This window comes from Neomonachus schauinslandi, chromosome 4 (assembly GCF_002201575.2).
Source record: "Neomonachus schauinslandi chromosome 4, ASM220157v2, whole genome shotgun sequence".
NCBI classification, from domain to species: Eukaryota; Metazoa; Chordata; class Mammalia; order Carnivora; family Phocidae; genus Neomonachus; species Neomonachus schauinslandi.
The window spans coordinates 183,496,977-183,512,351 of record NC_058406.1 but is presented as its reverse complement, the minus strand read 5'-3'; the positions used below and the strand labels follow the sequence as shown (position 1 = coordinate 183,512,351).

The following is a 15,375-nucleotide window of genomic DNA, read 5'->3' as shown; positions in this document are numbered from 1 at the left end:
ACACGGTCACCTGCAACGTCCCCAGCAAACACGAGCACACGGTCACCCGCGGCGTCCCCAGCGAACACGAGCACACGGTCACCCGCGGCGTCCCCAGTGAACACTCACGAGCACACGGTCACCCGCGGCGTCCCCAGCAGACACTCACGAGCACACAGTCACCTGCAACATCCCCAGCAGACACTCACGAGCACACGGTCACCTGCAACGTCCCCAGCAAACACTCAGGAGCACATGGTCACCCGCGGCGTCCCCAGCGAACACTCATGAGCACACGGTCACCTGCAGCATCCCCAGCGAACAGTGTACTCAGGTGACAGTGTCATAGGAAAGCTCAAACACATTAACAATCACATCTGATCTAAGGGGATCATCAACAAGTATGCGTGTTGGTTGAACATTCAGGAGAGGCGGGAGAGTCGTTGGAAGAGGAAAACGCCATTGCCAAGAAGACATTTGTGTTGTAGAGCGTGAGGTCATGGCCACTGACAGTTTGAGGCAATGCTTCTGGCTTTAGTGTTTGCTCTTTGACGAGGTCAGACTCCCATGGATCTGAGTGCCCTCAGCCCCCAGAGGAGAACCTCCTCCTGCCCTTCCAGGGGTCTTGACTCTGGGGCCCCTGCTCTGGGAACATGGGGCTGTCCTCCCAATTGGCCACCAGCCCAGGCTAGAGACACAAGGACACAGAAGTCTTTAGTTGGGTGTCCGGGGACCTCTTGCCAGAAAAATTACCAGGTTTACTAAAATAATAATGACTTTGGAATAGCACTTCCGCTGCCAAAGTAATAACATGGACGATATTTTCTGGGGAAAGGATTTTCCTCATAGCTATCATGGGGGTATGTGTGTGCACCTGATAGGTCACTTAAGATCAGAGAAAAAGCAGCAGAGCAAACAGGTCTGGAGTAATGGAAGGTGGAGCCAGGAGGCTGCGGGGACTTTTGAGCCTTTTTGCCCTTGCCCAGGACACCACCTGTCGTGACCTGGTCAAAAGGGGCTGGGGGAGGAGGAGACTGCTTGTAGGGAACTAGGACATGGAGCCCCTCAGTGTCGGCCTTAGAAATAAAGGACTTGACGAATTCCAAACCAGGACTGGAAAGGGAGGAAATGTTGGCAGAGATTTTGCGGAGAGAGTGGGCACAAAGTGGGCATTGTTCTTCCTGGCGGAAGCGGGAAGCAGGGGTAGAAAAGGGCCGTGAGCCAATCAGCTGGCCATCTGGGTCCTGCCTCCTCTCACTGACCACACAGGTCCAGAGTCACCGGACACCAGACACCAGCCAGAGGGTGAGGGCCATCCCCCTCATAAGGCAGTGTGGGGGACAGCCCGGTCCCACAGAGACCACAGCACGCTGGCGAGCGAGTGCCCTGGGATGCCCCAGCTGCTGGCGACAAAGCAGCTCCTGGCTAGAAGCCACCCAGTGCAATGCGCCCTAAACAGGCCTCTGATTTTGTTCTGTTTTCTCCCTCTTGCCCAGGGCCCACCTGGAAAGGATGGGCAGCATGGAGCACCAGGCCTGCCGGGACCCAAGGTTGGTGTTCATGGGGGTGGCAGGAGTTTAGGACCCAAAGAGCAGGAGGAAAGAGATGTTGGATCGTTGGTGAATGCTAAAATCCACTGATTGTCTCGCCCTGGGCTCGGGACTCGGGAATGTTGGGATTCACCAGGTCAGACGTGGGCAAGTCCTTTATTTCTGCTAAGGTAACTGGGGAAGGATTTGGAAGCCTCAGGCTTTAAAACGAAGCTGTTAGAAATACGTTACATATTTGCAGGGAGGAACAACTTTCAGATATGCTTAACATAAGAGACTTTAATTTTAAAAATATTCTGGTGGGGCTCCTTATAGTAGGATCATTAAGAAAAGAGTCTGGGGTGGGGCACCTGGGTGGCTCAGTCGTTAAGCGTCTGCCTTCGGCTCAGGTCATGATCCCAGGGTCCTGGGATCGAGCCCCGCATCGGGCTCCCTGCTCCGCGGGAAGCCTGCTTCTCCCTCTCCCACTCCCCCTGCTTGTGTTGCCTCTCTCGCTGTGTCTCTGTCTGTCAAATATATAAATAGAATCTTTAAAAAAAAAAAAAAAGAAAAGAGTCTGGGGTTAAGTATCATAAAATTGGGAAGCAAATTCCCAGTTCACACATGGCAAACGAACAACTACAAGACCACACAATAAATATTTCCACCAGTGAATTTGATTCTTTCCTACCAAACACATACGCTCAGTGTGTGGGGCAACAGTCCGTGAAAGGCAGCTTTTCGATATTATGAGGACATCCATCATCCTCTTCAGTCAGTAACTTAGAAACTCAACTTTTTCAAGACCAAATACTGAATAAGTATGGATTTAACTTCATTTTATGGGTATTTATGTGAATAGTCTCCATCTTTTCTCCCTTGTCTTTCACAACAAAGGAAAGGGCGAACCCAGTATTTCATGTTCTCAAAATCATTCACACAACATCTCCCGTACCCCAAGTCTCTCAGTGAGAGGAAAGCACCTTTTCTACTCAGTGACATTTTTGTAAAATTAAACAAAAGCAGAGGCATGGAACATGGAATCTAAGAGGTAGTACCAGCTGCCGTTTTTGGTCACCGTGGTCATGCAGAGTGAAGGAGCTCAACACCACCAAAGGAGTGATTGTCTGCCTTGACCAGCCTGTGACGAGTGCTGAGTGGGACTCCCCGAGCCCAGCACTCTCCTGCCAACCTCTCTGTGTGTTCCTTACAGGGCCAGCCAGGAGAGAGAGGAGAAGGCGGTCTGCCTGGAAAACCTGGCCCTAGGGTATGGATCCCATCTCCTCCCCACCAGTGGGTTCTGCTGCACGGTGTGTTTGGGGTTGTGTGAACCACAGCGGATGGTGTGAGCACTGACTGTCAGTGGGGGTCTGGCAGCGCCATGAACACGGGGCTGTTGGAAGGGGTGAGGGCAGGTGGGGGCTCCGACAGGGATAGCCACACCTGGTGGGAAGGGTCACACCATGTCTAGGACAGAGGGAGCAGGGGCGAGTGGGTTTCTAGGGAGACCTGTAGCTGTGGCCTTGGGAAGAACTCGTCACTGTCCAGCTTATCCTGGCAGCGATGAGCGAGAGGGCCTTCTCGCTGTCTGCCTGTCTATCTGTCTGTGTCCCTCCTCTCCTCCCCACTGGCACGCCCTAATGCCTGGCCCCAAGTTCTGGCTGGTGTGGTCTGTGGCGTTCAGCCCCCTGTGCCTCCAGCAGGTGCCAGGGGCTATGGGAGAGGCAGAGGCCACTCCCCATTGCGTTTAGACAGGGCACCTCCTGTGGGGGTTTGGATGGCTGTCCGTCAGAGCCCCACATCATGGGCTACAGGGTCTTCTTTTGTCTTTAGGCCCTGAGCTCAGATCTCAGCTTTGGCCCGGGCTCAGAATGCAGTGAGCACCAAGCAGAGAGGGCTGGACCATGTGTGCATGGTGCTGTGTGTGTGGCTGGGGTGTGTGTGTGTGTGGTGCTTGTCGGTGTGTATGTGGGGTGTGTGTGTGGTGTGTATGTGTGCAGGTGCTGTGGCTCTAGGGGAGTTTGTGGGGACAGGAGATTGCCGGGGTGCTGCCCCCCATCAGTGCCCTGCACTTTGCTGGGTTATGAGCTAGTCAAGGGAAGCACCCTTGACTGGGTCTCTGTCACCTCTGCTCTCCCATTCCCACCTGTGGTCAGGCACTCGGCAGGTGCTCAGTAAAGGTTTACTCTACGGAGGATGGATATCAAATTCAGCCGAGCAAGAGCACAGCAGTGGCCTGGACTCAACACCTGCCTCTCTGGAAGGCAGGACTCCGATCACCTTGCTGGCCAGGGAAAGTGTTCCTGGGCAGATGCGGGGCCCTGGCTTTGCCTCATTGTTTCATAAAGTGATTGTTCTTTAGAAGACCAACAGAAAACAGAGCAGGAAAAGCACAGATTAAAACACACCTGGTAAAGTCAAGCACACCCAGGTTGATTTAGATGTGGAAAGAACCTCCCCAGGTCCACTAGGAAACCTCCTGTTGTCAGGATTCCAGATGCAAGAGGCTCAGCTTCATGGGGTCTGCCTGGAAAACCTGGCGGCCCTAGGGTATGGATCCCATCTCCTCCCCACTCTTAGTGCCCAGTGAGTTGTCCCCTTGCCACTTACAAGACTGTGCTACTTCATATTTTAAGAAGCAACATACGCATTTTAAAAAATACCTATGATGATCCCCAAATCGTTGAAATACAATAATAAGTAATTTACCAAGCTGTGTCCATGCACACCTGGAGGTGCTTGTGTGGGATGAATCTCATGGTCTTAAAAGCACCCAGGCAACCTTTCAGCATTTGGTTGAAATTCTGTCATTTTCCGGAAAGGACTTAACACATTTGCACAGGTTGGCTGACTTGACCTGGTAGATTTTATGGTGTGAACCACACCTTAAGAGTTGTGTTTTCTCAAATTTGTAAAATGGCAAGTCCTGGGTTTGTGCATGTGAATTCCAACATTGTGTCTGGTGGTCTTTGGAAGCAGGCTCCCCCCCATGCATGGGTCTGCAGAAGGCGGCCACTGATCTCAAGAAGTGTTGGGCTGAACTCAGAGGTGCTCTTGGGGATTTCTGTGGTCTTTCCATCTGCGTGTTTTATATTTCTGGTGATCTCTAATGGCTGGAAGATTTGAACAGAGAAGCCTACTACTCCGGCTCACATGTGGTGTTTTTGCCTGATTTCTAGTGCAATACGTGTAAAACATGGCTCTAGGAAGTTCAAAACTATGAATTTTTGCAGTTATGGTAGTTTTACAACATCCTTTGTAGCCTCAAAAAGGATCTGGTCTGGGGTCTTGTTACTTTTTTTGACAAAATGCCCAACTGAAGATAAGCATCTCCCAAGATTACGGGTAAGTTGTAGACAGCGGGTTTCTGAGTCCACCAAGGAATGCAGCTGGCTTGCAGCGGGCACAGATCAAGAATTCAAGACACCATCCAGCCCTCTGTCCACCCTGCTTTTGACTTAGGGGTCATGGCATGAATTCAGGGGACACTTCTGAGGCTCTTCAAAATGCCTTCTCACCAAACCCAGATGCACAGCGCCTTTCTCAGCACGTAAGCAGCAATTCCCATGGCTAAGGTGTAATCATCCAAGCAGATTTAAAGTGACAGTTTGAGTGGCAGGTATTTGCACAATTTTGGTTAGAGAAGTTCTTCCTAATCGTGCCTGTAAATACTGGGAATTCATGGGGGATCGGAATGCATGGAGAATTTCTATATGTGCTCACTCCAATGCTGGGTCCCCTGGTGGCCTCAGAGCTATAGCATCAAATGTGTGCTTAATTGCTTAATGCTAACCAATGTTGTGGGTTATTTTTTCTTTCTTTCTTACCTTCCTCTCTGAGACGTGGTGGTAATGTTAGCCTTCACCACCAGCTGAGTCTGGTATGGCTGCGGGGAAAAATCATTATGTGTATTCGTACCTGCTCATTTATTCATTTATGTGTCCATTCACTTACCAGAAAACCACATTTCCTTGTGGAAATCTACACTAAGGTTCTGCTCAATAGCATCATGGGTGTTAGAAATTGTCATTCAAGAAGTTAGTGCTTCTCAAGACACATCCTAAGTTAGAAATTATAGTCCCTCCCCACTACCCCCCACACACATTTGCATCAGTAATTTGTAGGGATCTGGTTAACACAGCAGCCAGATGTCCTAGGACCAGGGACCAAGCCCCTCTGGTCCTGTGCCTCCCACTTCAACATGACCACAAAATGCTAGTCAGGAACCGAATGGCTGAGGACAAAACTGCATCCAAGCTGCTAGGACCAGTGTATATTTGAGGGTTTGCTTTCTGTTATAAATTTGGATGTTTACCAGAATTTCACCCAAGACTGCCTTTAGTGTAATACACCATGAGAGAGGAAACATAAAGCTCTCCCCCACCTCTAACCACGGGGCTGCCTGTGTTTTCCAAAAAGTCCAGACAGCAACCATGGGACAGCGACCAGTGTGGACATGCTCATGAACGACTTCTCCTTCATCGCTGGACCCAGCATGGGGCCTGGGCTCCCTACAATATGTGCTAACAGCTCCGAGTGGGATGGACCTTCGAGGCACAGTTTGGGCCCCTCGTTCCGAATCATACACTTTTAGATTCAGGATGAATGGACTCACCTGTGTAAATGCTGTCAGGGCGATTCTAGCAGAAGTTTATTTTGGGGGAAGTGAGAGAGGATATGAGAGAGTGTGGGGCCCCTCCCTCTAGAAATGCCACACGCTTGGGTTTCCACAGCCCAACTGCTGTGTGGAGTCTGCTGCCTAGAGCTATGCACATGCTTGAGAAGCCAGAGTTGTGGCCGGCAGGTGCTGTGAATGTGTGGGGGCAACTGGGGAATGACGTCTCTGCAAATGTGAGTGAAAAATAATAGGGTGTCTGTTATTCTGTCTCCAGGGAGAAGTTGGGGAGCAGGGCCTGGCGGGCCGACCTGGAGAGAAGGTCTGTTTGTTCATACCTTCATTCATTCATTCATTCTTCATTCAATGCATTCATTCATTATTATGCCCTAGGCCTGTATCCATTCTCCTCTGGGGGCTCACTACGTTCATCTCATGTAATCATTTACTTACCCAATGATTATCAGCATGTCTTATGCCTCCATCGCTGTGTTGGGGTCACAACCATCAACCAAGAGCCAGGGACAGGTGCAGTGAGTGGTGGCATGCAGGTGTGGGTGGGAGGGCAGGAGAGAGCTCCTCATTCAGACTTGGGGGATGTCAGGAAAGGTGGAGAGGCAGTGATAATTGTCCTAAAGGATGAGGAGGAGGAGGAAACCCGCAGACAGGCAGAATGGATTCCTGGTGAAGGAACGGCTGAAGTGAGAAAGAGCTTGGAGATGCCCCAGTGAGCAGAAATCTCTAGAATCGCTGCTTTCCGCGTCAGCCCCGCTGAGCTAGAGCTCCCTGGGGGCTGGCGAGCAGGAAGGGAAGAGCACACGGCGGGGGCGTGGCGTGGCCCACAGGAGAGCCTCCTCACCAAGAGCCCAGTGGACAGAGGCATCCTGTTGTTTCCACAGGGAGAGGCTGGTCTCCCGGGAGCTCCAGGATTCCTGGGCGTGAGGGGAGAGAAAGGAGAGCGGGTGAGTGGTGGCACTGCGCCTGTGCCCTCGCAAAGCAGCCCCCTCTGGGGTTCAGTCCCTGGGGCAGTGGGTGGTCTGGGCTGGGGTTTGGGAGTATTTGGCCAGGTTTACGGAAGAGGAAGGGAAGGGGCTCAGGCTGCTCCGGTCTGTCCGCTGCAGCAAAGGGATAGGGACTGAGCGATCAGTCGGCAAGGGTGGAAGATCTTCAGATGAAGTGGATGGGAACGGGTGGGGGCATCATGTCAGGTGCCCGATGGGGAGGAGGTGCTTCACCCCTAACTGACGGCAAGCCCTCGGAGCTGCGCTTCACCTTGGCATTTACTGATAAGGCCAGAGAAGAGCAAGAGGAAAAAAAGGGATTTTTGCCCAAGGTCCACTTGCTCGTATGTGCAAAAGGCAGGTGTTGAGTTCTGGTGTATTCTAATTTCATCTTTCACCGCAGGGAGAGAAAGGTACACTGGGCCTCCCAGGACTGAAAGGTGACCCAGGTGAAAAGGTAGGAGTTGCCGTTGGCCTCCCGTCATCAGGGGCCTGGATTGGCCAAGCCTCCCTCCTACGCCGTGTGTATGTGCGGTGCCTACAGGGCCGTGGAGAGGGTCTCGGTGTCTGAGTCAAAGCTGTGGCCTGGGTTACAGTGGGCTTCTACCCACCAGGCGGCTCTGAGCCCCTTACCCCACCTCCCCGTGCCTTGGCTTGCTGCCTTGGAAATGGTTCCACTAGTCCTTCCTCCGAGGGCTGCTGGAAGCGTGACTCAGGTCCTGTGAGTGGAGTGAGCGCTGCAGACTCACAGTGTGCCAGGATGGCCGAAGCACCGCTCACGTAGTGACTTCGGTGATGCTCAGGACGACCCTGAGAGGGGTCGTGTTACCAATAGCATGCCCGCTTCATAGATAAAGAAACAATGAGGCACAGACAAGCCACATTGCTTTCCCAGGGGCACGTGGATGGAGTGCACTGCAGTCAAGATCCAAACCCCAGCGGTGGGTCAGCTCAGTGTCCTGGCTCCAGCAGAGCTGTGCCTTGAGCTGGCCTGGCCCATGGGCACCTGAGCATTGGCAGCGCACACCCCAAGGGGCTTGCCTCTCCCCTTCTCCCGTACAATGCTCCCCCTGCTTTCATCCCCCATGTTTGCACGGTCTTTCCCTCCAATTCCCCGTTCTCGGTGCCCCCCTCACCCCTCCCGGTGTTTCTGGGCTCCAGGAGGGGCCTCGTACCAGCTTCTCTCTTGGGCTGGAGGCTGAGGGCTTTACTCTGGACAGACCTGCTATCTAGAAATGGAGAGCCAGAAATGGAAAGGGCTTTGTGTGGTAAGCTGCCCAGGCCTGCTGCCTTGGTGGATTTTTTGGAATTGCAATTTTCATTTGAGAAACTCATTTCCAGGATGCAAAGGGCTCCACAAGATCCTAAAGCCCCTTTTATTGCTTTGGCAGAACTGCTGGGCCCATGGCAGAACAGAATCACATTCAAGGTTCCAGAAAATCCGGCCTGCCTTTCTTTTCTCCAGAGAAATATGTAATAATAGACAAATCTGGTCAAAAATCCAAAATAGGACATTAAAGCAACATTGTCCCCTTCTGACTGTGTCTTGCACTTCCCTGTCTCCATTTCCCAGTTCATTCCTTCCCACCACTGGCTATGAACGTTTTTAGCCCTGTGGCATCTTGGAAAGTGGGTACAATCCTCTCCTTTCTCAGCAAGGGCTGCTGGGGATTCATGTTTTCGTGGAAGATCTGGGATCTGAACCCATCCTCTAGTGAACTCCAGAGCTTATAGGTCAGCAGCCGTCGGGGGTCTTCCCGACAACCCACCTGCAATTCCTGCCTCACCCCACAGCGCTAGGGAGGGGCCGGCTCTACCCAAAAGGCAGTCTTTAGGCTCTCTGGATTGGAGAGAGAACCTAGTCTCTTTGCCCGCCCTCTCCTCCTTAATACATATCCATACATTCACTAGTGTCAACACCAAATGAACAAACCTTTCTTTAAAATTTTTTAAAGAGAAAAGAGTTTTATTTGAGCCCAAGTTAGGACAGCTGCCGAGATACACAATCTTCACAAAAAAGAGACTGCTACAGGGAAGAAACATTTGGGGCAGAGTTATATATGATCATCAAGATGAAGGACATTCCAGAAAGTTACATACTTTATCTTTTGTTTTCAGTATGTGCAAGGCTGTATGACTTTCATCTTATGGGAACCAGGGAGGTTTTGTATTGTTTTTCTTATCTTTACATTTGGAATGTTCCCTTTTGGTTATTCTATTTTATTTTTTTTAACGAGGTAGATGTACACTGTGTGCTGGGGCAGAAATAGAGTCTATGCTTTGAAGTTTTGCTGAGTCATTTTGACGTTGGCAAATGTCGGAGGATGGCTTCCCTGGGAGCCCAGGAGCAGGGCCCAGAGACCTGAAACGCTGAAAATTTCCTTTATCACCAGGAAACACTCAACTTTGATTATTCAGACTTTTTAATGTGGGGTAAACTGGTTTAAATGAGATTGTTTCTGGAACATGAGGATGTCAGTGTCAGGAGAATAATTAGGTAAAATCGGGTAATGCAGATAACACTGAGAAAGTGTTTTCCTTTCTGAAAAAACTTCTGGAACTTCAGTGAAGGCAATGCTACTTGGATTCTGAGTTTAAAACCAGGCTCAGCCATGTGCTGGCCGTGACTTTGAGCAGGTAAATGAACGTTAGGCGTCAGTGTCCTCATCTCTGAAATGGGTATCTGTGTTATAGCCATTTCTGTGGAGACTAAATGAGTTGATACGTATAAAAACACAACTCAGTAACTGGAATTAAATACTGTAGAAAAATAGAAATAAGATAGAAACAGTGTAACTATATTAATTTATTATTGTTGCTTACTAAGAGTGGCCTTGTCCCTTTCTAAGCCAGTTTTATTCATTTATTTGTTTACTAACCGTGCATGGAAGGCCTTCAACAGACCTAACCCCGGGCCACTTGGAACACACGTGGGCACAGACATGCATGTCCTGGCATCCTGTGGCACACATGGAGTGGCAGGCTTTGGGGACCATGTCTGCTCCCTGTGGTTCCTCCTACATGGAGAGCCCAGTGGCCCCCTTCCTTCAGGTCAAATGTATAACAATTTCCTCCTTATTGGGCCCCTGCTGAAGATGATCTGTCAGTGTCCCTGTGATACTGTGTACCTTTATCATTATTTTACAAAGAGGTAAACAAGCCCAATGAGGTAAAATAACGTATAAAATGTTAGATTGAGGTTGAAAGCTCAGGAGGCTTAACTCCCAGACTTGCGTTGTTTATAGGAATGTAGATTTGTCCTCTCAGTCCCCTGAGAAGAGCCCATGCCCTCCACTTGGGCTGGGACAGGACCCATGGAGTCTGTAAGGGAGCTCCCGTCTTTGTGCCCAAGGGCGCAGAGCGGGGATGTTTGCTACATCATTAGTAAGCAAGAACTAAGTGTCGTCAACAAGAAGGTGGATAATGGATCACTCTATTTCCATATTCACAGTGGACTAGTGTAGAGTGATATAAATGATCTACGGCTAGCCATATTAGCATAAATAATTCTCAAAACATAAGGTTTCTTATGTCCGAAATATTTTATAATTCAGAATCTCTCTGTCTGGGCGCCTGGGTGGCTCAGTTGGTTAAGCGACTGCCTTCGGCTCAGGTCATGATCCTGGAGTCCCGGGATCGAGTCCCACATCGGGCTCCCTGCTCAGCAGGGAGTCTGCTTCTCCCTCTGACCCTCCTCCCTCTCATGCTTTCTGTCTCTCATTCTCTCTCTCGCAAATAAATAAAAAATCTTAAAAAAAAATTTAAAAAAAAAAAAAAAAAAGAATCTCTCTGTCTATCTGTCTGTCAAAGTAGATACTGGCTGGGTGATTCTGTTGTCTGGGGAAAGGTGTCCCAGGATAAGCAGAGTTGGCAGTAAGATTAATGATCTTTTATGTTCCGTTTTTTCATCTAGGGTGAAGCTGGTCCTGCAGGCCCCCCTGGATTACCCGGAACCGTAAGTTACTCTGCTTCTTATCCTCATTTTTTTTTTTGAATCCCTCAGGCATTGGGCAGCTCCTTCCTCCCATACCACTTAGTTATAAACATCTTTTTAATGGAGATCATCAGTAGCTAGGCCTATTCCTAGGTCTTGTGATCCAGAAATACATAAGCTTCTTTAAGAACCACCTTGTACTTATTGATTTATTTTATGCAGCAAGCATACTTACTATTTATCAGAACATTGGCTAGACACAGTATGTCCCCACCTGTTACATGTGGGGAAACTGAGGTCCAGAGACAAGAAACAGGGGGACACTTCGTCCAGAGTAGGACTGCAAAATGAGTATATAACCAGGACTCATGCTTCCACCCAGTCACTATACTTGGTGTTGAGTAGTGAGTAAGACCATGGGCTTCAGAGCCAGAAAAAAGTGGGTTTGAGTTTCTGAGTCCCTGCTCTGCCATCCACCAGCACTGTGGTCTTAGATACATTGTTTAATTTCAAAGACCCTGTCTTTTCATCTGTTAAGAAAAACTATTATACCCAGCTATCTTGTACATTTCTAGCGAAAATTAACTGAGATCATAACAGGTGTGTAGTCCAGTTCCTGGTACATAATAAACAGTAAATTAAAAATGACTGCTATATATAGGGGAGCATATTTTGGGTTTTTTTTTTTTCATTTTAATGTTTCTTCCCAGCCTTAATATTCTGTGCTTTGATCAGTTGATTTCAGGGAAATTGAACATGTCTTCATTGCTGGCTTTGGTTGGGCAAATATGGAGGCCAGGAGTTGAAAGCCTGAACACCCAGAAATCCCATTTACAGTGTGACAAGGAATCTTAGTCTGTGGTTTTTATGTACGTTAAATCATTATTCCACAGCTCAATCTCTTCCCCATATGCATGCCTATCAAAATGAGACTCAACCATTCTATAAGGATGTCAGAAGAATCTCAGAATCAAATTAAGAGTCGGAACCATTCGTATAAAACTTTGTGTAATACTGGAAACATCTTATGTTGGGAAGCATGCAGGGAAGTGAGCACTGTTATTTAGTGTAAGGGCAAATCAGTAACACTGAATTGAGAAGTTCCTCAGTAGTCACATATAAAGTATGTATGTGTTAGCTTAGAAATTTCATTCCCAGGTGTCTATCCCAAAGAAATATTTACACTGTGTGTATTTGAAAAAGCATGTACAAGGATGTACATTGTAGTTTTGTTTATAATGAAATATTATAGGCAACCCACATGACATAAGCATAGAATTAAGTAAACCACAGAATATCCATGTCATGGAATCCTAGTTTATAAAAATACACACATGTGCATATGCACACACACGTACACACACACAATGTACGTGGCCTTGGAAAGGTACCGATGCTCAGGAAAGATGCATAGAGAAACCAGCATGGCCTCCAGGGCCCACCCAGGTGGGGCTGGTTCCTACTGCACATTCACTAGCGGTGGGGGCTTCGTTAAGCACTTTACCTGCCTCCAATTTTCTTATCCATGATGCAGGGAATATAGATGATCTACTTCTTTGTTATTGTGAAGAATATGGGGGTTTATTCATATAAGGATGAATAGCTATGTGCTTGCTGGTGGTATTTGTGTAATTCTTGTACAAAGTCATGTGTTCTATACATTCATAATTATGTGGAAATATATAGAAAAATTTACTAAACTGAAAAACAGTGGTTTCTTCTGGAGAAGAGACAAGTATTGGGGGACTTGGAAGACAAGGTGTATTTGAAAAACTTGTTTTTATCCTTCTATTTTGACCTCATTGTGTTTTTGGACTAGAATCCATGATGTCCTTTGGCCCATTCACTTATTTTTTTGAACACCTGCCATGAGCCAGGCACTGGCAGGGTTTGGCAGCCCTGGAGCTTCAGCCTAGTAGGGGAGGCAGACTCTAGTCACCTGGTGGCCCTGATACACATATGTGACAAATTATAGTGAATGCCACCAGAAGAAAGAACAGGGTTCAATCAGGGAGAATGACAAGGGGACCTAATTTATATTTGAGTGGTGGAGAGGAAAGGTGAGGTCTTTGAAGACATGATATTGAAAAAAGGCCTGAAGGATGGACCATAGTCAGCTGGATAAAGGGAGGAGGAGAGCACGTTCCCGGCCAGAGGAGTGGCAGGGGCAGACGTCCTGTGGCCTGAGAAGCCTTGAAGTCTGTGACACGCTAACTGCGGCATGAACGTGGGGTGGGGCTGGAGGGCCACACAGGGGCCAGCCCACGGCGCTCTATGTGCTGGGATAAAGAGTTTTGCATAAGTTGGCTCCTGGTGCCCAGGGCGCACCTCCCCTGGTTTCCTCCTCATGTACATCATCACCAGTGGATGCTGGTGGTGGTGGACGCTGGTGGAGGGCCCGGGGTCCCAGGCTCTGATTACTTGCATGGCCTCTCCATTTCAGCTCACAGCACCCCGGGTGGAGGAGTTTTCCACCCCACTTTAACAGTGAGGGAATAGAAGCTGACAGGTGGTCACACAGTTTTTTTTGGCGTTGTGAAACTCCAGGGTCCCCCGTCTACCCACAGTGCTTTTCTGCCCTGCCTCGACCTCAGCTCAGGGACTGGAGAGCAATCAGTCACGGTGCCTGTTCACATTAACAGTCACTCCAGGAAGCCCTGGGGCCCCCTTCTCCCACTTGATCTATCTCTTAGAGGCAGGTTGTGATAGTCAAGTCACACTTTTCTCATTTCTGTGGTTTCCTTTTCAGACATCGCTGTTCACACCACACTCAAGGATGCCAGTAAGTAGCTACGGCCCCTCAGGGCTGCAGGTGGCTCCCAGCCAGGCCCACGATGCCTGCGTGCTCCAGGTCCTGACTTGGCCCCACCACGCGGGGCTTCCCAGTGGCTGCACTTCCAGATCTGTCCTGGCAGCCAGGGTGGGGTGGTGAGGACAGGCCCTGCAAGGACCTGGCTCCAGTGTCAGGCAGGCGGTCCAGTGGCCTGGAGGTCACCTCCTGCAGGCTGAGGGCAAGGGCCAGCCCTCTCTTTGGGGGAAGTTGGCTCTCCGCTGCACAAAAAGCTGGTGGTCTCGAGGAGAACAGGGCTGTGTGCCATGGCGGACAACTGAAGAATTCCACGAAGCATTACTGAGGATGTGGGCCGTGAAGGGGACCCGGAGACTGAAGCGCATCGGGGCTGGGGCCCTGGGTCTAAGAGGGGCTGTTCTGAGAGTAGACAGCGGAGACCTGGCCAGCTTCGGGGGTGGCGGTGGAGGGAGCACTTGGGGCTTCTCGTGAAGACCGAACCCTGGGCAGACGAGGAGGCTCACCATCACTGCAACCGCTAGGAAGCTTTTCCTCCATTAGTGAAAGTCGCTTGGGGAAAGAAGTGTTTCCGGGCTCTCCTCTTGCTGTCAGCAGCACTGAAGCCAGAGGCATGTGCTTGCTGGTCCCCTTTGCTCTCAGGATGGGCTTCTCACTGCTCCAGGCCACACAGCTGCTGAGAGCCTGCAGACGTCCGTGTTTCCGTAGTTGCTTTCTCCTTGTGCTCGGTGTTAACTAGTTACACATAAGAAGCTGCAGTGAATCCTGTTTTTGACGGGAAAGTTGGGAGCAGGGGGATTGAGCCAGGATCTCCTTCTGCTGAGATCCTGGTAGAAGGAGAAGCCCTTTGAGCTTCTCCAGAGGTGAGATGGGGAGGAGTGGTGGTGGATGGGGTGTCACCGGGCAGCGTGGACTTCAGAAGTTGTTGGGAGTTGCCTTTTGGAGAGAACAGATTTGTGTGGCTCTGGCTGTGTCCCCTACTTTCTGACAAAAAAGGATTCAAAGGGACAGAGCAGGAGAGCATCGCACATGGCAGGTGCCGGGAAGGCAGCGCAGAGTGTCCCTGAGGGATGCAGATGTGCCCCCATTTCACAGATGATGCCTTGTGGGTCAGAGAAGCTAAGCAAGTTCCAGAGGGCCTGCCTTGGAGATAGGAACTGAGGTGGAGTTGTCAGCTGTAAGGCTGTGACTGGCCAGAGTGGCCGTCCCCACCTGCTACTGAGACTCGGCTTACCCAGATGGTAGCCACTCATATCACGCTACCTCACATTTCCTCCCTCCCCTCTGTCCTCTGGGTCTCCCTTCCGCGGGCCCACCCTGAGCCCCTTGAGCTGGAGATCAGCCTACAGGACCAGCCTCTCCTTAAAGGAATTGCTCCATTAAAGATGATTTCCAAGGCATTCTGGTTAGAAAGCTCATGACGGGGAGCCGGGGTCTGCCAAGCTTCCCCTTTGTCCTCCAATGGGGACACTTCCTGCAGGGTCTGAGATTTCTGGAAACCAGGAAGCCAC

At 49.9% G+C, this 15,375-nt stretch overlaps 1 protein-coding gene across 1 annotated transcript in view; it reads left to right on the top strand.

The window, feature by feature from the left end:
* Nucleotides 1-15,375, top strand: part of COL22A1 (collagen type XXII alpha 1 chain) — a 227,391-nt gene that overhangs the window by 118,685 nt on the left and 93,331 nt on the right. The window contains exons 25-31 of the mRNA XM_021688721.1: nucleotides 1,476-1,529; nucleotides 2,722-2,775; nucleotides 6,401-6,445; nucleotides 7,023-7,085; nucleotides 7,528-7,581; nucleotides 11,038-11,079; nucleotides 13,808-13,840. Coding sequence (XP_021544396.1) covers nucleotides 1,476-1,529; nucleotides 2,722-2,775; nucleotides 6,401-6,445; nucleotides 7,023-7,085; nucleotides 7,528-7,581; nucleotides 11,038-11,079; nucleotides 13,808-13,840 — 345 coding nt within the window. The remainder of the gene's footprint in view (nucleotides 1-1,475; nucleotides 1,530-2,721; nucleotides 2,776-6,400; nucleotides 6,446-7,022; nucleotides 7,086-7,527; nucleotides 7,582-11,037; nucleotides 11,080-13,807; nucleotides 13,841-15,375) is intronic.